The sequence below is a fragment of the Neomonachus schauinslandi genome, chromosome 8, assembly GCF_002201575.2.
Source record: "Neomonachus schauinslandi chromosome 8, ASM220157v2, whole genome shotgun sequence".
In the NCBI taxonomy this organism is placed as follows: Eukaryota; Metazoa; Chordata; class Mammalia; order Carnivora; family Phocidae; genus Neomonachus; species Neomonachus schauinslandi.
In genome coordinates, this window is record NC_058410.1 from 55,521,021 (window position 1) to 55,545,707 (window position 24,687).

General features: G+C 33.8%; 1 protein-coding gene across 1 annotated transcript in view; it reads right to left on the minus strand.

Annotated features, from left to right (window-relative positions):
* The window catches only part of LIN28B (lin-28 homolog B), a 125,297-nt gene extending 109,021 nt beyond the window's left edge, over window positions 1-16,276 (minus strand). The window contains exons 1-2 of the mRNA XM_021693543.1: window positions 16,267-16,276; window positions 15,265-15,452 (exon numbers count right to left, since the gene is read on the minus strand). Of these exons, the coding sequence (XP_021549218.1) occupies window positions 15,265-15,452; window positions 16,267-16,276 (198 nt within the window). The remainder of the gene's footprint in view (window positions 1-15,264; window positions 15,453-16,266) is intronic.
* Between the last annotated feature and the right edge of the window lie 8,411 nt (window positions 16,277-24,687).

The following is a 24,687-nucleotide window of genomic DNA, read 5'->3' on the forward strand; positions in this document are numbered from 1 at the left end:
AAAAAAAAAAAAAAAACTTTAAAAAAAAAAAAAAAAAAAAAGAATCCCTGTCTGCTTTTTGCTCACAATTCAATCTCCAGCACTTAGCATAAGATAAGCACATTAATATAAAATTTAAACAGCTAAAAATGTCGCTGGAACCCAGAGATTTAAGAGCATAGCTCTGGAATCATATTGCTGGCTCAACTGCATGAAATTAGGCAATTAGGCATTCTAAGATTATTTCTTCATCTGTAAAAATGAGACAATAATAGTAACTCAGAGTTGTAAAAATTTAATGGATGTAGAATGCTTGGTAGTACTTGGCACACGCAGGCACTCTATAAAGTTACATGATAACTAATGTTAACATTCTGTGTCATTGTTACTGATGTCATGATTACCAACATTGCTACAATACTGATTGGCTATAGCTGAAGGGCTCTCTTGTGTTGGCAGAACAGAAGCATTGGTTGAGGGGTTACACCAATGGCTTTGGATGAATGGCACATAGGATCAAATGGTAGCAAACTGGAGTCTATCCAGGGGCATGCATTAGTGGGAACTTAGTATTAGCAAGCAGCCAAAAAAAAAACCCAAAATAAAACAAACATAAATGTTTGTTTATCTGGAGGAGGCCTGGACCAGTAGATAGAAATATATGATTGCATTCTAACTATATTGTTAAAGCTATTCTATTGAAAGATTGCTTACACTTACCATTTTTATATTACCTGAAACATGCTCACTATTGTATTCTTGTATTTGCCCTTTAAGAACATAATATTTAAGATTTGCAAAATATCTTTGGTTCATTCCTTAAAACCTAAGTATTATGTAATACTTACTTTTACATTTATCATTTACTATTACATTTATCAATCTGCCAGATATAAATTGAGACTTCTAAAATCCTCAATAAGCTAATTGTGAGATTCCATGACCATTCTGCTTAAGTTTTTCAAACCAGGGTCAACAAGTAGAAGAGATTTAAAAAATGCATGTGGAGCTAAGGAAGGGATTGCCCTTTAAGATGAGGAAATGCTAGCAGAAATATCTCTAACACAATGGAAGAAATTTGGGCCCTTCAGCAATCTTATACTACAGTTTATAGTGTTTACCCCACTGGATCTGCATTTTTTACTCATCTTGGGAAAAAAAGAGATTTTGTGAACAATCTCTCTAAGGAAGTAAATAATTACAACACTTCTTGATCTATCAATATCAATTTATTTTCACTGTTGGCCTATTTTATGATTCAGTCTGTGGATTCAAAAGTCCTCCCCTAGGGCACCTGGGTGGCTCAGTCGTTAAGCATCTGCCTTCGGCTCAGGTCATGATCCCGGGGTCCTGGGATCGAGTCCCGCATCCGGCTCCCTGCTCTGCGGGAAGCCTGCTTCTCCCTCTCCCGCTCCCTCTGTTTGTGTTCCTGCTCTCGCTATGTCTCTCTCTGTCAAATAAATAAATAAAATCTTTAAAAAAAAAAAAAGTCCTCCTCTAGGCAAAAATATGTTATACACAAAAATATTATCCTTAGGGGCGCCTGCATGGCTCAGTCAGTTAAGCATCTGACACAGAGTAAAACATTTCATATACACTTTCTTTGGAAATTTAGGTAAATGCTACAAATATCAGTTAGTGTTTAGAAATGTTAAAATTACCTAACCATCCACTGCTTTTGTTTATAACTCATCCTCCTCCTCAATGTTAGGAAAATCACTGGCAGCAACCTTTAAATAAGGTATAAAAGATTTAACCAAAGCTAAGTAAAGAGAGGAAAAGTGGTGAAGGACTAGGGACTTTGCTAATGCCTAAACAGAAAAAGTAGACTTCTTTTTCAGTAACAACAGTAATATCCAGTGTACCAAAAACAAATTTTAAAGTAGAATAAATTTGAAAAACTCCTATTATCTATTATTAACATTTTCTCACCCATACTCTTCTCTAAGGGATGATACTTCTGCTATGCTAAAGACAGACAATTTGTGCTGAGTGATTGCTTTTTCCTGGTATCTCTAGAGCTAGGGCCTCAGGCTTCCTTCCGAAGGGGCAAGAGGAGGGGGAGGGGGAAAACAAGGGAAGAAGGAGACTAACGAGACTAACTAGAGTCCACTTAGGGCCTTCATAATTCCTAGTGGCAGATCAAATGATAATGTTTGGGCAGGGAATACTTTGGGAACATCATAGTGCTTTAATAATTTGAGTAATTTCTTTTTTCAATTTACAGCTAAAATTTTTTTAAATGTAAGTCAAAATAACACTATTGTATTAAAATCTTACCCTGAAAACATTTTTTTTTAGTTTTTGATGTAATGTTCAATAATTCATTAGTTGCATATAACACCCAGTGCTCATCACATCACGTGCCCTCCTTAATGCCCATCACCCAGTTACCCCATCCCCCCCACCTCCCTTTCCACAACCCTCAGTTTGTGAAAACATTTTCCTATGTTTTATGAGATTTTCCAAAAATCATTCAGATTTTGTAAATTTGGGTAACTGAATATATGTCAAACATTGAATCTCATAGGAAATTCTGGATTACCTATACACATATTATATAATGGTTTAATAGTGACCAGTATTTTTTAAAAGTAAAGGTAGAAAAGAGGGAAAAATGGTCAACCTAACAAGGGAATTTCCCAAACATTATCTGTTAACATTTTTAAAAATCAGAATGTCTTTACAAAAATAAACACACAACCCTAAGATAAAGAATATGTACTGAAACAAATGTCCATATTTACTTGGCCTTTCATGTACTTCAACTACTTAAAAAATTATTTCCCATTTATTATGAAGTTTATTTTAGGAGAAAGAAAATCCAGAAATCAAATCATTCATGAACTGTATAGTCACAATAATCCACATGAAAACAAGTAGCAACACCCCAAATGGTATTATTACTCCCACAAATGAGTCTTAATGCTTTCGAACAAATATGAAGTCACTTAAAGCCACATAAATTCATTGTAAAAATTACTTTTCTGTGCACAAGTTAAAAAAATTTTTGCAGGAAAAAACACAGAGTTGTAAAAGAAAAACATTCAACTTTCACCTTCTAATATTAAATTTTGTTTGAGGCGGGGAAAAAAGCACATAGTACACATACAAAAAAAACTCAGTAGCAATTTTTTTAAAGTAGGCTTTTGTTTGTTAATATTTTTATTTTAAACTTACAGTGAGACTAAGATACTAAATAGATTATTTCAACAATAAATATCAGTACTAGATTTAAATACTTGAGAATAACCTTGGTGTTTTATGAATAGCTTGCTACCCAAATGTATATGAAGTAAGATCACAGAAATGAAAGATCTGGTATCCTAAGCCTTTCCCAAAAGCAAAATTTTAGTGACAATTTAAACATTAAATAAAGCGTCAATAAATATTTACGTTAATTGATTAATTAAACAGAAAAAGAAATATCCAGTTGCAAAGCACATGTAAAATAAATCACTTGCTATAAATTTTAATATCAATAAAGCATGGACCAGCACATTAATTACAGACTTCATACCAGATCCTAGTTATTGAAAAACTGATACATCCACTTTTATTAATAGAAACTTAAGAAGCTTTTCTATATATCAATAAATTTTTTGTATTTTGAAATCTAATTAACCAAGTATTTGGGATTGATAACAAAATCATAGGATTAAATATCATTGCTCTTTAAGATCTATAAGACTATAAAAATGAAACAATGTTTTTCTATGGAACAAAAGTCTGGAACATTTTATTGAAATATAATATTTTAAATAAAAATGCATCCTAGATTTTAAAATAGTATTGTTCTCAAAAGTCTTTTAAAAGGATTTACGTGTTTGGAAATATCATGTGCCAAAGAACACAGTTTTAAAAATCTTTGAGAAGATAGTCTTTTAAAATTACCATTATTTCAAATATTTTACTTTTTAGTGACAACTATATTGTTCATTAACATAGAATTTAAACATTTGAAAAGATAGCTTAAGAGCAAGTTCAAACAACCTTAAAGATTAAATATTTAATGATTCATACTAAATCATAACATAATGACTAAATCACCAAATTAGAACCAAATATCAACATTTTCCTCACATTATCTAACTTCATAATAAAATATTTGTCCACTGATATTAATAGCCTAAGAGCTGCATAGCATTTTCTCCCAAACAACTACCTACAATGCTTATTATTACTGAAAGGTTAGACGGAAGAGGAACAGGAGAAAATGTAACCAATTAATTTCTTCTTATATTTACATGCAGTCCTGTAACACATTTCTTTCTTTTTTCTACCAGCAGTTTTTCCTTGCTAAATCATCCCAACCACCACTCCTACTTTCTTTACACTGAATTCTGAGAAATAAGCTACAATTCAGAAACCCCAAATGATGCTAAAAGAAAATAGAAAAATAAGTACACTATGAAGGTACCACAATGTAGATAACAAGAGGAGTATTATTTGAAAAATCTATTTAGTGACCTTTTTTGGCTTCCTAAGAAAAACAACAGCATGTATGTAAACTGAGGTACAGTTGTTGAAAAACAAATATTTTAATGCATAAAACACATGAATTCAATAAATATTTTCATGAATATTTCATATAAACATAAAACTTTGATATCTTACTCATTTTGAGATTCACTTCCATTCTATCTGTAGCTAACCAAAAGGGAAGTCACATGACTTACACAATGAAAGAGAAAGAACAGTTTTCTTTCCTTTCCTTTCTACAGGAAGAAACAAAAGCTGGGTATTAGCTATCCAAGGCCAATGGGTGGGGCCTGTAATGGATTGAGGTTAAAATCTTAATGGGGGCCCACTCAAACCTTCTGAAAGCATCAAAAATGTGAAAACGGCAACCAAAGCTTACAGAAAATAAGAAGCATTTAATGTAAGTTAGTTTTCGCAACTGGAAAATTCTATAGGAACCTAATTCAGTTTCTAAACAATGTTGCTGCTTTTGTTGGGGTAAAATCACCTAACTGTGATTCCCTAGCAGATACACACACCATCCCCCACTGGCACACAGATACTTCACAAGCTTCTTGAATAAATAGGAGTATCCAATGTCCAGGGTGATGGGTGGTCCTGAGGTCCTGAACCAGAGCTGTATACTTTTAAGGGATGCTGAGATAAGAACAAAGTGTTTTGTGTTTGTTTTAAACCTGGCTCTGTATTTAAACTCTTCACACCATTATTGATAACAGTTCATAAACTTGTACTATAATTGATTCAAGCAAATTTTAACTGTCAGTATAAATACTGGAAATTAAATATATCAAAACAAAATAAATACTTTGAGACTTTTTATAGTTCTGACTGAAATTAACTAATTCAATTTACTTTAAAGTAATCACGACATTTCAAAGCTGTAAAATCTCCACCTAAGATAGAATATCATTACACTTTCACTACCAACAGGGTGCTTTTATAATAGCTTATGAAATAACACGTATTTAAATGAAATTATATATACCAAATAAATTGCAATGCAATGAAAAACTTCTAAATTAGTGAAATTAACCCATGCAGAGTCACAATCAATCATCAACTATTATGCCCATTTTTATACTCCAGGCTTTATTTTAAGTCTAATAGAAAGAGATTTTTTACAGAGCAGAAAGGCAGGATTTACAAGTGGCCCAAGGAAAAGATAAGCAATGAATAGTTCTGACCCCAGCTTCTCTGGTTTGATCAAGTGGGTCTGCAACCTGAGCCAAAGGGCGCAAATTCCTCACCATTCAAAATTCTTCAATGGCATGGGGGAGGAAACAGTGAAAGGGGCAAACGTGCAAATCCAACTGTCCTTAGATTTAGTATTCAACTAAAAATTTTAATTAGAGAGCTAAATAAATGAGCTCATTACTGTGATTAAATTTTGGATTCCTAGTTTAACCAATCCTAAAAAAAAAAAAAGCAGCTTTTTTTACTTGTTAAAATTGAAAAAAATTTATTCATTTATCTTAAATGTATGACTTACACAGAAATGTGTTAGGTATGTGTCTCCAATATCATTTAATCGATTTAAGGAAGTTGTTGAAAGTGGAATTAGTCTCCCAAGTACCAGTGTTCCAATATTGTAAGCAAAATGATGTATTATTAAAGTCATACTTTGGAAAAACAGTTGAAAGAATTCATTCCAAGCTCCACAATATATCAAGGATCCATGAAGTTTTTAAAGCAATAGATAGAACTTGTGTTGTCAGACTTCTGTTACAAATTGAACTAAGGATAAAGAATTCATCTGAATGAAGAAAATGTTAAGATAAAAGAATTTAGGCATTATAGTATCTGGGCACATTCTAGCTGCTATCAGTAATGGCCTAGGCAACTGCTTACAAAGCCTAAGGGAATAAATGGTCATGAAGAAATCATGGCCAGAGTAAAGTTAATTTGAATTTTACATAGAGTCTTTAGATAATACAGCACAATAAAACTGAACAAAATCTTAAAAGTTATTAGCAAACTTAAAAGATTTTGAAATAAATGTCAACTTTAAGATTAACAAAGTAATAAATTTTTTTTGTTTTTGTTTTTATTATTATATTATGTTAATCACCATACATTACATCATTAGTTTTGATGTAGTGTTCCATGATTCATTGTTTGCGTAAACACCCAGTGCTCCATGCAGAACGTGCCGTCTTTAATACCCATCACCGGGCTAACCCATCCCCCCACCCCCCTCCCCTCTGGAACCCTCAGTTTGTTTCTCAGAGTCCATAGTCTGTCATGGTTCTGCTCCCCCTCCGATTTCCCCCCCTTCATTCTTCCCCAACAAAGTAATAAATTAAAGCGGGTTTTGATTTTAAAAAGTGGACTGTTATAACAAAAGGTTAAAGCAGCTAGTAAAAGTTAAGTGTGTTATTAATAGCACAGTAAAATGATTCTAAACATTGGTAAAGATAGTTTCTACACAAGAAATCTGAAAACTGGGTGCCTGGGTGGCTCAGATGGTTAAGTGTCTGCCTTCGGCTCAGGTCATGATCCCAGGGTCCTGGGATCGAGTCCCGCATTAGGCTCCTTGCTCAGCAGGGAGCCTGCTTCTCCCTCTGCCTCTCTCTCACTGTCTCTTATGAATAAATAAATAAATCTTTAAAAAAAAGAAATCTGAAAACTATGTATTTTAAGACTGATAAGAAATCACTGTATTTAGCTCAAAATTTGAAAACTAACATTTATTATTTTATCATAGTTTCCCCCAATTTAAATGGGTAGAAGCTACATAACTAGGTTTCATAAAAAAGTGAATGGTTTATGGGAAAAAATGATCCACTGCTTTTATACATCATATGAAAAGAATGAGAATTGGAAAAATCTTATTAAAAATTTTGCTAAAAACAATAAAATAATATATAGCAAACTGTAGAGCATAACTCTTAAGTCTATCATCCAAGAGTGATTTACACCTACTATGTGATCAATAAAAAAATACATGAATAAATATTGAACCAGAAATTTTTCTAGAGTAACCATTTTCTTACAAGTTAGTAATTTTACACAATAAACCATCTTGCCAATTTATACCTCTAAGAATGTTTACTCAGTTGAGATAGAAATTCATTATATTTCTAAAAGAAATTCATTAAATTTCTAACAAGAAATATGAATATCAATAAGCCTAATTATGCCCTTTAGGTAGGCAATGAGTTTACATTGCATGAAAAAGTACCATAGGATAAATGAAATTAAGACAGAAGATCAGTGAAATGCATACTAATTAATCTTACTTTCATAAACATAGAAACTACTAGTGAAAAAGCAAGCAGAAATAACTCTAAAGAGAAACAAAAAACATTAAAGTAAGTGTGGGCTGTATTTGATAAAGGATACTGAATTGTAGCTTATGTCTAAGGTGACAAAGTTAAAAAGAGCCAGGTCATTTAATCAGTTACTATGACATATCAATAATCATATAGAACAACTAAACCTCCTGTCTTCAAAGGTGACTGACTACAAATGGACACAAGGAAAATTTGGGGGTGATGAAATGTTCCGTATCATGACTGTGGTGCTGGTTACATAATTTGTCAAAACTCATCTAACTGTAACTTTAAATTGGTGAATTTTACTCTATATAAATTATACCTTAATAAAGCAGAGAATGCCAAAAAATAAATGACATGAGTTTACTATCTTTTAAAAATTTTGACGATTTACATGGTGAGAGTATCAATAAAAATACAGTGCTCAAAATAAAAATTAAAACTAACCTGGTAGTGTTACATTCTTAAATTATTTTCATGTATACTACCTCAATGAGCCCTTACCTTAACCTTGAAAAATGGGGAGGAAAGATACTATTGAACACATTTCACCTATGGGAACACTGAAGCTTGAAGGAAGTGACTAGCCAAAACTAAGAAAACCACCAAGTGGCAAAGCCAAATCCAAACCTTCCTTCATTTCTGATCCTTTATTCCTTAGTCTACCACACTACCACTTCTTAGTAATATTAACTATGTACAACAAACATCACTGAGCCCTTACTATCTCCCAGGCTCAGTATTAAATGCTTTACATGTGTAATAACATTTAATCCTCATAATAACCTTATACAAAAGTGGTTACTGTTTTGTCCCCTCCCTTTATGGGACCCTGAGACACTGACAAAGTAACTCACTTCCCCTACAAACAATGAACTCAGATTTGAATACTGATCTGTGTGACCAGAAGCTATACTACTGTATAGTACCTCACAAAGATTAAATAATTAGTTACAGAGCAAAAGGTATTATATATCACAGCAGGTCTATTTCAAATAATACTTTTTCTTTAGCTTATACTTAAGAATACACAAACTGGCTATGTACAACTGAATACTCAGGTAAAACTCATGATAAAACAAACTATTAAAACAACCTGTATGACTAATTCATTTCCAAGACCCTATTTATATCCTGATATTTTAAACAAACAATATTATATGCCAGAAATTAAGCTATTATACAACACATTTTGCCCAATTTTAAAGAGAACACATAAAAGAAGGTACCAATTTAATTTTCTACTATGAATGTATGCCTCTGAAAATAACTTATGTGTGATTTTATTGTGATAAGGACTAGGTTACATTTTAGTTTATTTTAAACACACACTTGCTACACAATTTATATAACACCCCCAAAAATTAGGTATTAATTACTCCAATTTGCTGCTGGTTTTAAAAAGAAAGGTAAGACTAAGCCTATCAATTATCTATAAATCTTAGGTTAGACAGCATTTCCAAATTGTCAAATATTTAGACACTGGGTAGGGGGGCTGTAATTTTCAGATAATTTTCCAATTTGTTGCTAGATGGAAAATAAAATCAATCCTGATATATCAAAATGCAATATAACAAATACTTTTGTTACTCATTCAATAGAAGTACTCATTAAAAGATAATTCTAAATATACCCCACTGAACCTACAATGTATTTTCTTGAATATGTTACTGTTAACTTTTCAATATTAGAAGATGTTGTAATCAAATTCTTTTAGGAGAGAATATAAACCATTTAAGTTTCTTATGGACTGTGTATGTTACAATGCCATAACCTATAGTAACTATATGTTGAACAAGCTGAATTTCTTGTTACTTAAAATTCAGTGAGAAATATCTCAAGATATAAAGATTTGATAATAATAAAATAACTACAGTTCATATGTAGTTCCAAATCAAGTCAAAAGAATATCGTATTTAAAGTAATACATTTCCAGTTTAATTAATCAGAAATACCCTCTTTGTTTAGGTTATACTTGGATTAGAAATAAAAACACAGCACACCATATTTTTAACTAGTAACTTTTAGGTTAATCACAATACCAAAAGAACTACTCAGTTAAGATATACAAAACTATCTGCAATTATCTATGTAATTTCTGAACAGAAAGAATTCTGGCAAGTTTAAATAATAAGGCTTCCTTGCTGCCCCAAAGCAACACAATTTACAATGATCTCACTTTTTATCTACCATGTTGAATGCAGGCAACAAAGGAAGTTTTTAACTTCTTATGAAACCCAAGAACTCTAAGATTCAGTTAAAGGTAGATTAAAGTTGTTATGCTAAACACTGGTAAGTGGTTTCTCACGTATTTGTTTAAAAAACAATTCTTTGATTTATTGCCTTCATTTTTTGTGAATAGTCTTCAAAAAAAAAAAGAATAAAAAATAAGAGGAAAATATTTAAAACTTACAACAATAATCTTCATCCATTTTTACTGAAGTATAGTTGATATGCATCAATAGTATTTAACATGAGGAAGACTATCTTAAATATATGGCCAGTTCACATATTGGCCACATTCAATTTAAACTGAATTAGAATAAAAATATCTTTTTAGAAGTAAACAAAAACAAAAACAAAAATGTCTTGAAAATAGACCAGCATTTGAAAATCAGAAGGAAAATTATCTAATATCTTTCAAGACAATAAAAGTCATAAAATTTTGATTTAAATGTCTTTACATGTGATTTTATGATTAAATAGCTTTAAAGCATTTCATTTGGGATTCTTCCAAATTGGTCAACTGGGCAAATCATCTTGAAAACTTGGTAGTTTTAGGAACAATTTTCAAAATATTAAAATGTGTAATTCACTAACAAATGAGCTGTAATTATTAATGATCATATTTTTTTAATTTCTAAGATTTTGCTATGTCTAAATAATTTTTGACACTGATATTTTCAACAGCCCCAAGAATAATAATAATCACAACCATTCTGTGAAAAATGTATTCATGCTAAACTATGATAAAAATAAAGATGGCTAATAAGTTGGTGATGAAATATTATGAAAAAATCTTAAAACATGAACATACTGGAGTAAATCTGTTTTCATGAATTGCATAATTAATAATCACTGAGACATGAACTCTCTGCTACATCAACTGAACTGTGTATAATACATAAAATTTTCATGTATTTAAAAACTATTCATCTCCAAATGTTTTCATATCATATGCTGTTAATAAAAATGCCTTAAATTTATCTCAGTTACAGAAATATTCTTATTTCTCCTATTTCCATTGCTTTGAGATGTTTTCTGAGCAAAGTAATAAAAGGAACATAAATAATATATTAAATTGTTGTAATATGGACATTTGTGTTTTCCATTAAGATCAAAGTATAAACCAGAAATAAAAAGCATAAGAAGAAAACATCAATACTTGAAAAGTAAATTAAAAATTCAAAACCAAATTATTAATATTTAAGCCTATTAAATAATGGTAGCTAAATTACAGTCATTTTGACATTACTCTTTCTCTCTGGAAAAAAAATTCTTACATAAATAGTGAAATAAATGAAATACATTTATGTTAAAAATTCTTTATACCATAGTTGATGGCAAAGAATTCCAGATATACAACCGAAAAAGCAAAGAAAATATTATTATGCAAATGAGCTGAAGAGAGGAAAATAATGAGAATGGATTCTATACCCCCACCCAACAAAGTTTATTTTTTCTCATTAGGTGAGAAAATGACTTTGGAAATAAATATCAAAATTTACGTAAAGAAAAACTTAAATGATAATAAACATCAGTAAGTAGTTATTAGGGAACATTGCCCTTCTCCAAAAAGATCTAACTTTAATTACCACGTGACTCATCTAAACTATCATTAAATATTTAAGTTCTGTCAAAGTTTATAATATTTCAAAAGGTTGCAAGAGACCTATCCAGGTAATTTAAATATGTTATCCCACAATCTAACTATGAATGCAATTTTTTTAACTTATCAGTAACAATAAACTAAAAGAAGTATTAATTATTAGTACTTACAAAATAATTGTACTCAAACTGATGAAATCATCTTAGTAGCAAAAGCAACCTAGACTTACAAATCTGTATTAACTATGTATGTATATTCTTACTTCAGTTGAGAGACAAATCTCTGCTTTGCACTGGATCCTCAAGTAAGAAATTCCTACAAATGTATCCTATTTACAAACTAAATCATCAAAATTGTCCAATTTTAATTATTAAATATTTTAAGGAACAACTCAAAAACAATAAGCTGTAACAAAATTCAAAAATACAGTATTTATATATTCTTATAAGTTTTTAAAAATATTATTAAATGCTATCGTTTCCATATTAATGTGTGTCAGAATACATATATTCATTACCAATCCATAATCATATGATCATTTAAATCACAAGTTAATATTAGGAAGTCAAATGAAGACTGCCATTTTTAAACCACCAATGGTCACATACCATCCTCAAATAGCAGAATCTCACTGCATTTATCAACAAGTCTAAAGATAAGAAGGGTACAGCACCTAAGTCTTGTTTATTTTTGAGAAATTGGTGACATTACAGAGACCAGAAGAAAGTGTAATTGTATTCTTGCCAACAAATTTTAAATAGAATTATGTTAACTATTAATGTACAGCTCTATTTTAAAACTACACATGCATATATTCTCTTCATTTCACAGCAACTAAATTGTTCTTGATGTGCAATTCTTTGCAGTAGAGTTTTCTTTTTTTTTGCTATTCCTGTTTATTTTTATGTATTTTTTTTATTTATTTTTTGTTGAAGTATACGTAGTCAATATTTTTTAAAGAAAAAAAAAATCCTGGAAGCCACAGCATGAATTTTTAAACATTATGTTAAACTATGTTAAACTAAAATGATTATTTCCCCGAATACATACTATTAAAAATGTTTCATAGTACTTAAAAAATATCTAGTGACACATGTACTTCTGAAGACTCAAAAAAAAAAACAAAACCCAAAACTATTCCATGTACTTAAAAATAATGAGTAGATATCGGTCCAGTTGAACATTTAAAATTCCTAATTACCTACAATGCTTATTCTTTCATAACAAAATAGTATATAGATAATGAGGGAAAATCTAATTTGAATCATATATTAAACATAGTATGCTTTCAAAAATTCTCATACAGTAAAAATGCCAGTAAAATAATAATTTTTAAAGTATTTTAAAAACTTTTGTTAAATGGTCCTGAATTGTAACCTGATTGTGTAAGTGATGCTTACATGATACCTGCACACATCATTTATGACTATTTATTATTACCTGCAATTGCCTGGCTAAAATCTATAGGATTCCTGCCTTGTTCAAAACAATTATTCATATGATTTATATGCAATTTATGTGAGTCCCAATATAAGAGAAACTCCTCCACCAAGGCATCAAAATCAAGAAGAAAAAAAATAAAAACTGAAATCTACATAATTTTTCCCTACGAAAAAAGTGAGATATATTTCAAAAAACGAATACTGTAGCCATCAAAAAAATTCCCTGAAGTATCATTTTCTAATTTTAATTTAAAGAATATCACTGCCCTGGTTTGTTACATCACAAAAATGCTAACACTTAAGTTTTATCAACTTTTTTTACATACTTCTTCCTAAAAATGTAAGAACACAAATATATACATTTTATGAGAATTTTTCTCATGTATCATTTTAACACTGTTTTATTAGTAAATACACGATATGTAACAGAAGATTAAACAAGCTTAATATTAATAATCAACATTTGTACTCTAGAAACTGTTCACTACCTATAAATAAAAGTTTTCAGCAATATAGTATTTCATAATTCGTGGATATACTTAAGTTTACCAACATATAACCATTAAATAGCTTAAATTTGGATGTCTTGTGGTTCTAAATATTAATACTGGTTAATAAAATGTCTAATATTTGAATGTATTAAAAGGTAAACACAGGAAACCAAATTATAACAAGGTGTGATCAAAGAAGAAAAGGGCTATTTTTTTATTCACCTATAAAACAAATTTATGAGATCATAAAGAACAATTTAACAACCTAAAGAAGGTTCAAAGTGGGGAAAGCCAGAGCCTGAGAGAAAATGGATTTGTCAATGATTTCAATCATTCAGTATAGGGAGGAAAAAAGCAGAAAATGTAGGTTCATTTTGCAATATAAAGTAAGAGGCATAAAATCCAGTAGCCTGTCTATGGCCTTCTATTTATATATTTAAACCCTGTTTCAATTCACAGATTATGCTGATCCTTCCACATGTAAACAGCCAATAATGATGGCCAGGCCTTAGGAAAGGAAAACACACACCACACAGCAAGGTCAGGAAGCTACCAACCACCACAGGACAACAGATCAAAACAGAATGGTTTCATATGTTTCTATTGTTTATATACTTAATTTGAAGATGATATTCCTTGGGGAGTAAAGGACGTTGTAAATATTACCAGGAACATGCAACACAGAATCAAATAAAATACATACTTTTCTTGCAAATATACTAAGTATTTCTTGCATGTATCTGTCAATCTGTAGTACTGAGAGCCATTCATTCAATTTTTTAAACTTAAATGTCAAGCCAAAATAAACCTCTTTGGTCTTAAATCCCTTTACTCCTAAGAATTCCTTACAGAGAATTAACTTCTTTCAATGAAATAATCAAGCTCACAAACTGTATTTTTTTTTTTTTGCTATAGATTAAGCAATAGAGGAGTGAAAATGGAAGAGTAGTACTAATTCACTTGTTTCTGAGTTAAAATTTTGAAAATAGTAAGCAATGACATTCTGTTTGGTATTTAAGCACCTTAAAAAATTACAACACAGTATAAGCAATGGTGGAAATTTACCCAAAATAGCAGACTAGAACATTTTAAACACACAAACTAGAGCCACAGCTGGCCACATGTTTTTTGAGTTCAGTTTCTTAAAGAGACAGTATCCTTGGACCTATGCCCTACAAGGGAGCACATTTCTAAAATGTTTGATTACCAAACATCTTCTCTTGGCATTTCTTCAAATCCACAGTTGGCCAACAGTGTTCTATTTTATTTTACTGTAAAATCAAATTATTTTTATTTGAATCCACAAATGACTATCAGGGAGGCAGAAACGAAATAATAGGGGAAGCTACTGTGACTTAAGATATCTCAAGTAAGGAGACCCATAGATTTTCTATAATAGCAAATTTTTTTAAACTTAAAATGATCACTCTTTCTTCATTCATTTCCCCCACTTATTCACTCAGCAGAGGCGACAGAGTATATTGTAACCCATAACACCGGAAGCTACACTACAGCAATTTCGCTGTCGAATGAAGAGGGGAACTTGCTAATAAAGTCAACCAGCACCCAAGCAGTGAAATTTCAAAGACTTCATTTTCCGTTTAGGAAAAGATACCCAGTAAGGGGCCCATACACATACCCTAAAAACCGGATTAACCCAGGATGGTAAGGAAGATTTTCTCTTTCAGTGTACGTCCATTGACAAACCTACTGACCAACTCCTGCACATGGAAAAAAAGAAGAGGGGTGATAGAAGTTTGGCTTACTTGGTGTACAAACACATCGACTGGAATATCCAAGGGGCTTCCCTCTCGGTTTATCATGGAGATGAATCCAAATCCCATTCGCACATTGAACCACTTACAGTGGCCAGTTCCGTGCAAAACTTGGGATTCCTCCTCTGCCTGCTCCGGCAGCTTCCCGGGCTCTTCTCCACCACCTTTGCTTGCCCCGCCTGAGTAGAATAGGACAAAAAGAGTAAGTTAGTCTGGATTCCCAAACTGTTCGTTGAAAGAGAAAAAAACTGATTGGGGTGTGGGGATAGGAAATAGAAAGAAACTCGAATAAATGGTTGATTCTTCTACGGAAAATATTTAAAAAGAAAGGGTTAAAAGGGGGAAGCGGGGGGAGGAGGGAGCCACACTGTTCTATCGATCACATCAACTTCCACTTTTCTGTACATACGTGTACTTTTTCATTTAACTCCATTTTCCAGCCACATATTACAGTACAGCATGCGATACTTTACTTGCATATTGCTGATTTAACACTGATCCCATTTACAAAGAGAAATTTTCAGCGGAACTATTCTCTCCTGAGGGCACGAGGAGGAAAGAGAAATCGTGAAGATGGTTAGAACTAGTTAATGCACATGCGGCAGCAGTGAATCCAGGGTTATTTGCAATGTGCATACCCCTCCCCCCCAATAACTTTCAATTAAAGTTGGGGTGGAATGGGGGAGGGGGCAGGTGTATAAAAGTTTTCTTGGGCTCACTAACTGAAACTGCGCTTAATCACACTCAAACAATTCAAACAATAGCCCACTGAAAGCTTTTCAAGTTGTGAATCAGTGTGGGCGGTACAAAACATTTTTGGAGATCTATAACAATAGGTTGCAGAAAGCCCCAATGCGCGATGGGGAGTGGGGGTAATGCCCCGCATTGGGGTAAAAGGGGAAGGGGGGACCGGGAGAGAAGGGTGGGAAAGGGGGAGGGGGGAGAGAAAGGAAGAGAGAAAATCACAGTAAAACAATAGAAAAGAAAATTAACCTTCGGCCATGTTGCCCCACGGGCCCTCTGCTCCAAACTCGTGAGATGAAAACTTTCCCTTTGGAACGGAGTGATCTTCTGCATCAATCTAACATCTTGATTTTGTGCGATCACAAATTTAGCTCGCATGGTCTAACGTGCTTTCCCTCTTTTGATTTTTTTCTCTTCTCTCTCCAGTTTCTGGCCCCCTGAGCCACGTGACTTTGTCAATTACATGCTTTCTTGCTACTAATTTCACCTCGGATCCTTAAGGGGCTGGCAAGAGGAAGAGATAACCAATCGCCATTTCATCTATGCTGACATCAAAATAATTTATGAATGAACATGAAAAACTCAAACATGTTATCTTAAAGACAATTTGGGACGCTTCTTTAGGATAAATCAGAATGCTGATTTTGTGCTTTTACTTAAACACAATGGAGGGAGTGTGAATCGTCGATTTAGACAAACGGCAGTCATATATGTGCCCACGCGTGCCTTACACACAAGCCTGTCTAAATCTCATTTAGGGGGAAAAAGCCATTTAAATAAAGCAACCGATGTTATGCTTTTTTCCCCCCTAGGAAGTTAGCTGCTCCATAGTAGTAAATCTGCTTGGAGTGAAAATTTCATATTTAATTCAGTTCTTACAGGAAAATATATAATTTACAAACGATCTAATTAAACCTAATTACATCTCCATGAAACTTTAGATAATAGTAACATACACCTACAATAAGACGAAAACACACAATTTCCTGATCGTGCCCCGAAATTTTTTCAAATTTAAAATAAGATCCTACCGGAAAAATCGCTAGCACCTTCATGTACTCAAATTATGTTTAGGTTTATCATTTCGGAACATTTTGAAGGGGGAATTGTACTTCACAGGTTTCTCCGCCATCTCTTTCCGGGGGAGGAGATGTGATTAATGACTTCCTAAATAACAGCCCAGTTTTCCAGCCTAACACAGAGTGAACCTCAATCAGTGGCGATTGTTCCCCAAGAGCAAGACGACGTAGGGCAGGGAGGGGGAGGGGAGCGCCAGGCAGGGGAGGTGAAGAGGAGCCGCCAGCACAGGCGGCTGCAGAGCCAGAGAAAGAGGTGGGGGAGAAAAAAAAAAAAAAAAGGTGGCGGGGGGGGGGGGGGGGGGGGGGAGGGGAAAAGAAAGAGGACAAGTGGGAGAAAAAAGGTAAATTCATATCATATTGATTGGACCCTGACATTTAAAAAGCCCACTACCAATAGATAGAAGAGTCGAATAAACGAAAATTTAATAACGGATTAGGCTCCTACCGTCCCTTCTCTGGCCTGGCCCCAGTTTCAAAATGCTTACCCTTTACCTTTCAAATTGATTCAAAGGATTGTTGATTACTAGATGCTCACGCCAATATTACCGCCCTCATCGAATACTACAATAAATATTATGGATCAACTAGAAATGCTTTACTTCCTTTAAAATATAAAATATAACCCGTCTTTGAAACATTAAAACGCCCCACCACTCTTTCCCCCACCCCACCCCCCCCTTTTCTTAAACAAGCAGTTTACGGAGAAACTGTACAGATACCACTTCCCTTCGGCAAAGCTACCGAGTTGACCCTCCCCCACCTTACCCGCAATCCCCCTCCCCCGGCTCTTGAAACATGTCTACACTCCTAACTCTTAACACTGTTTCTCACAAACTAAAGTGTGGGGATTCTGGATCTAAAAGCTTTTGAAAACCCACAGAATGCACCTATTTACACCTCGTCCCCATATTAAATAACTAAATATAAATTCACACTAATTGGTTCAGAACTGAAATAAATGGGGTGTGTGTAAATATGTTCTTTTCAGCTGTTTGTGGTAAAAGGCATCAATCAAGACTGATCAATTTGGAAAGATTTTTCATGTTTCTTTTGTTGTTTCTCAGGAAAGGAGGCAAAGCTTTCTCATTTTATTTACTTTGGGGAGAATAACCATATTCCAGCTGGTAGGGGAGGAAAGCAAAAGTGTAAAAATCCAAATGATTTTGCAAGAGTAACAACAAAAGCGCTCAAAAAAATTATTTGCTAACAAAACATTTTTAGGCATTGTTTTAGTAGTAGAAATCAACTGATTACACTGACCTATAATGAAGTAACTTTAAGATGGCATTTCAGGTGAAACATTTCACATAATATGAAATAGAAAAAAACTAATTTAAGATAAGTTACATGTTTTTTATATCTTAAATGAACTACTTTTAAAAATCAACATCTGATAAAAAAATTAACATCTGAAAAAAATCAACATCTGGTAACAGAGAAAAATAATCTGAAAAGTATTCATGGAAATCGAGGGTAAGTGCTACTATTTACATGAAAGTAATTATCATAAAATTCACAGACCAGTATAGTCTAGTGTTGTCACCAACACACACATTTATGGTAAACAATATTTTATCTGTAAGTTTATTTTTAATTAGAAAATAGTTTAATCATCATAAAATCAGAAACAATATATAGGTGGATTCTAAAACCCTTGTTGATTATTAAATTTGATGAGATTCAAACCTATCAATCTATATATGAAAAGTGTGAAATACCATAACTGAACCACATTGAATGGTATGGTTATGAGAGTCACAGCCTTGCCTGATTGGGGGCCTCCAGTATTAGTGGAATTAAGGTAGGGTTCACTGGACTGGTCACTGGTGTCAGAGGTTATCGACTCATTCATTTCCTGAGAGGGACATCAGCCTTTCAAGTTGTGTAGAAGGCTTTTTCCAACTGGGAACTCTGAGAAATCCTCTAACATTCATTCACAAAGAATTTAAGGCAAATCCGTGTACATACCTGGGGGTGGGGGAAAGACAGAGGGAGAGAAGGGAAGAGAAAAGAGGAGGAGGGGAGGAAATTGGGAAGGGAGAGCAGTGAAGGAAGGAGACACAGTGAGACAGAAAATACCACTCTTTCAGGGATAGGGCACAGTCGTTTAAATAGATTCGTCTTTTCTGCCTACCTCCCCCACAATCTTTCGAGACTTAGAGCCTTTTACAAAACTGACCATAATCTCTTTAAGCTCTTAGAGTGCTTCTTTCACATAAAATAGTCCTATGAATCTCCTAGAATGCTTTCCAATTTGTCACCTTCCTGAAGTCTTCTGGTTTTAATTTTTTTCTCATTTCCTACTTGTTTTCAGTGCCAGAAAGACCTGTGCTTGACTCAAAACGCATGTCTTGTGAAAGCCAAATGTTTTAGTAGCTTAATTTATCATAGTTCTTTCAAAATGTTTCAAAAATGAGTTCAAGTAGTTACAAAGAATCATCAACACACTGGGGAGAAAAATTAAGGAATTAACCTATTCATATGCCTGTTGGTCATCACAATCTAAGATTTCTTCATTTAAAAAACGAAGTACACATGTTATTGGCTGTTTTCTTTCTTTCTTTTTCTTTCTTTCTCTCTCTCTCTTTTTTTTCAAAAACTCCAAGAGTACAATGCAAGGAACCGAAAAAGGTGCCAGAGCCACCGAAGTGGTTGTCAACTATAAGCAATGAGTGACTTCTATTACAGCAGAAACAATGCTTTGGTTCTTCTTAAAACTAGGAGGAGGGGCCGTGGCACTGTGGCGAGCGACTCCACCCGCGCTCTCCTCCCGGCAAATAAGGCCGGGGTCTGCAGCCCCAGCGCTGCCTTCGCAGCCGCCAGTCTTCCCGCGCAGCTTGCGCCCCAGGGTCGCCAGGACCCCCAGGCCAGCAGATCCGCCCTTTCACTCCACCTCCCGCCCCAGCAACTTCCTCTCCCCTTTCCCTCCCCAGTCACCTTTCCCTTTATTCATCACATCACCACCTCCTCTCCAGAAGTCAAACCGTTCCAAAGAAGACTGGTGATTTCTCACTAATAAGGGGCTTTTAAATTTGTCGTTTTGTCCCCAAGAACACCAAACAAAAGAAACCCTTGCCTTCACTATTATGAAGGCAACACTTGGCACAATCTACTACTTTTACTGCATTTCCAGATGTATAGCACTTATAATTTGGTCCCTTTATCTGTGAGATGTCTGTCTCCGCTATCTAAGAGAAGTGAAGTCAAGGGGGACGCTGAATCAGAACCCCAGGGACTGACCACCACCCCCACCCCACCCCCACTCCCCCACCAGGCTAAACCTAAAATGGAGCTGTCTTCAGACAGAACCCTGGCGCCGTCCTTTCGGGAAGCCAGGAAAACGTGGCAATGCGCCTTTGGAGGATCAGGAAAAGACTTATGCGGGGAAGGGGGTGGAGGGGCGGCTGGGGATGATTTTAGGGAACCAGCTCTGGAGCCCCGGGTGAGGTTTCCCGCCCAAAAGCTTCAGACCCACACGTCGGGCAAACTGTTCCCGATCCCTCCCACTCACTGTGTTTCAGCAAACTACTGGCAAATAACTTTTCTTGAAATTCTTACAATACGGAGTCAAATGAAAGAGTACTCGCCTGGGTGCGCTGGTCTTATAGTTGAGGCACTTCAGAATTGGGGGGGTATTTTGTTTTTGTTTCCAAAAAGCAAAATTCCGTTCTCATTTAATTTCCTTATCTGGAAGCAAAATGCTCTGGCTTAAACACAATTGTTCCAATTTGAGAATTTTTACACAGCTGTAAAAATCTCTTAAAATTCTTCCTTAAATATCTTTACACATTTCCCCAGGTATAATTAAATTATGGAAAAACAGGAACCGATTAGCATAAAGTTTAAGTTTTCCAGACAAATTGCCTTCATATTTCAAAAATAACTTTCTTTCCTTTTGGTCAGTTATGTTTCAGCAAAAAAGTAACACAACACAATTAATTCAGAAAAGGGGCATTATTTTAAGACCACCATTTTGTAGAAACTTTCTTTCAAAAAAAACTGGAATAGAAAAAATTCTATTCTATTAACATACTTCTCCCCCAGTGAAAAGGAGGAATATAATTTTATTATTGCTCCTCCCAAATATTTTCTGAATTGTGCTCAATACTTCCTTAAATGATTTTAATTGGAACAGCAATAGATTTGAAAAATCATTTAGTAATAAACATTACATTACTTTGCCTAAAATAGCCTAAAATAGCACAAAAAGAAGCTTCATGATTTATTTGAAAGATGAGTCATATTTTTCACCTGTACTACTTGAACATGTATTCTTCATAATTTAAAGATATTTTTGCAGTGAATATTTTCAGTCTGTAGAAATTACACTAAATAATGTAAACATACAAGTCTTAACCTGTCTCGCAAAGTAATGAATGAAAGTTTATTCTTTAAAACTTAATCTCATCAAAAGAAATAATAAGCTGAAATAAGAGTGTGGACTGCTTCCAAGTTATTTCTTTTAATATCTTCACTTTGAGTTTATTTGGGGGAAAAGGAGAGGTAGAGGGAAAATGGAAAGGAAAGAAAGCAGGAGTGAAAGATTAGGCAAGTGAGAAGAAATCTTCAGGCTTTAAAGATGCCTGTATAAGAAGCAAATCTGTGGAGAAAAAAGATCTAACTATATTACTGGAGACCAGGGGTGCCTGGCTGGCTCAGTTTGGTAGAGCACTGGACCCTTGATCTCAGGAGTTGTGAGTTCGAGCCCCATGTTCGGTGTAGAGATTACTTAAAATAAATAAAACTTAAAAAAAAAAGAAAAGAAAAGAAAGAAACTAGAGGCCAGAGTTCTGGTCCCATTTAATGACTTTATGACCTTAGGCTAATCATTGAGCTTCTCTGGGTCTCAGTTTCCTCATCTGCAAAGTGAGGAGACTGAACCAGTCAATGTTCAAGTCTTTCAGCTTAAATGTAATCCCTGGAAATAAACTTTCTTGTGGTCAAAGTGGAACCTCTGCCTGGCCAACCCTTTTTTTTTTTTTTTTTTTTTAAAGATTTTATTTATTTATTTGAGACAGAATGAGAGAGACAGAGAGCACATGAGAGGGGGGAGGGCCAGAGGGAGAAGCAGGCTCCCTGCCGAGCAGGGAGCCCGATGCGGGACTCGATCGCGGGACTCCAGGATCATGACCTGAGCCGAAGGCAGTCGCTTAACCAACTGAGCCACCCAGGCGCCCTGGCCAACCCTTTTTTAATCACAAGGAAACACAGACATGAAACTTTATTGCAGTCACTTAACACATTGGCGTTAACATTATTGCCCAACAGAAAAGAAAAAGGCCTCTGGACTGCCTCCAATCTGCCACCAGAGAAAAAATATAATCAGTAGTAAGGGGCAACTCGTTGGTAAATGAAAATATTGTAGCAACTTTTCAGAATCTTCTTTTTCATGATACTCATTAAAAGCATCATCTCCATGTCAAAGGATTCACTCTAGAGAAAAGTCAAGTGTTTGTCAAATGGCAGAGCCTATCAGTGGCTTCCTCATTAAAGATTTGATCCCTACTACTTCCTCTTGCTACCTACAATCTTATATTTAATAAGCTTAATAATAAAATAACAGCTTTTTATTTGTACTTATTAATGCTCATAAACTTTGTCATATTACAGCTTTTAAGTGTGTCTTCAAAATAGTATTAATCAAAAGTAGACCCAAGACACTAAATTCAGCAGAGCAGAAGCCAAAATACTACATTATTATCAAATAGAATTGTTACTGAAAAGTGTTGTAAGTTTTCAGCTAATTTCAGTAATAAAAGAAAATATTTATGTATCAAAAGTCTAGGTTTTATAGCACACCTAAATAAATAAAAGGATATATATTTTAAAAGTCTAGGTTTAAATTGTTAAAAGTTCGAATGATTTATTTTTACAGTATAATGAGGAACAAATTTCATACATGTTCATGAAAAGCAAACTAAATGGAGCTTCCTAGATTAAGAAAATTTCCTGAATCCCTGAAAAATGTTTAATATATTGTGCTATTTGTTATGGTAAATTATCTGGAAATAGTACCAAGCGTCATCTTTAAATTAATTCAAACAGGTATCTGTCAGTTCCTATTTTTATATGGGAGTTACAAAATGAACAAGCCACAAATCTCCACAAGCATTTAAATATCTATTATCTATCTTGTATGACAAATGGAAAAGGAAATCACAAAATCCAATACTGCTGAAGTCAGAAAGAAAAGGAGTTAATTAGAATATTCCATCCATGCAATTCTGGTGGGAGTATCAGTTTATAGATGAAATCATCTGGAGTACAGTAGGATATGGTACCCATCTTGCCAAAGTGGAGAATTCCTGAGGGCTGTCAAGTTTTCTTATATGCCTCGAATAACCTTTTTAAAACCTTAGTCAAGTTAAATATTTAATTGGGAAAAAAAAGTAAAGACTAACCTGGGGCTGATGAAACCTGGTTGAATGACCTCATCGTCTTCTGAAGAACCTAAAATCAGAGAGCTCAAGTCAGTACTACATTAATTGCCTATTTAACTGCCTCTTCTTCAGTTTAATGGCTTATTAGAAAGCAATCAAATGCCTAGGTGTTTGACTCTGTGACGTGACCTGTAAACTTTTATTTAACAATTTAAAATTTAAGACTCACCCAGCAAAATCACATAACCAATTGGCATAAACTTGCTTTTCATTCCTATTAAAGGACATTGGTTTAAAAAAACATCTTAAGCAAGACCATTAAGATTACTCTTAATTGTTCATGACCCAATTTCATGAAGAATAGTTTTAAATTTTTTTAATGTTTTACACTGTAATTCAAAAATCCAATTTTTTAAAAACATCAACCTAACTTACAACATTTTATTGATGAACTTATTTGGCTATTCTCTTCAGATATATTCTAGAAGGTAAATCATGAGAATATAATTGTGGTACTGTACTATTCAGTTTGGGTCCATTACATTCACATACTTTGCGAGAAAAAAATTACTTTAATAGTAGTACACTTAATCATTAAGTATATTTAAAGTATCTAAGATATATGAACCTACATTTTAAAAAGCAAAAACAGTTCTTGTTTCAAAAATATGAGTAAGTACTGATGTTTCTAATATCCACTGGCAGATGTCATGACACAATAAAACTTGAAATAAAGAGGTTACCCAGTAATGAAGTATAGCAATTGGAAGAGAAACTCCTGCTGACCACTGAATTATTTTTTTCCTGGGTTTAGAGTTATTGAGGTTTGGAAAATAGCTTGGTTTGAACATGCATCCACTCACCTACTACCACCCAGGGTTGTCTTTCTCCCCTTAACTAAGTTTTACACACTATACCTACTATAACAACTCATTAAAAATAAACCATTATGTGTAAATTCTTTAAGTTGCAATCTAATTTTCTTCTCAAAACAAAATGGAAGCTTTTCCAAGTGCAGAGTTCTACTGAATGTTGACCCCAAGATTCTTCTTACAAAGGATGACAATCCCAATGAGTAAGATTTGAAAAGAATAGAGGAAGAATGTGAACAAAAGGCACGTGAACCTCTGCACATTAAATCCTTCAGTTATCCTGTGTTTACAACCAAAAGACAGTAGACAATGACAGACCCTAAAGTTAACAAAATTCAT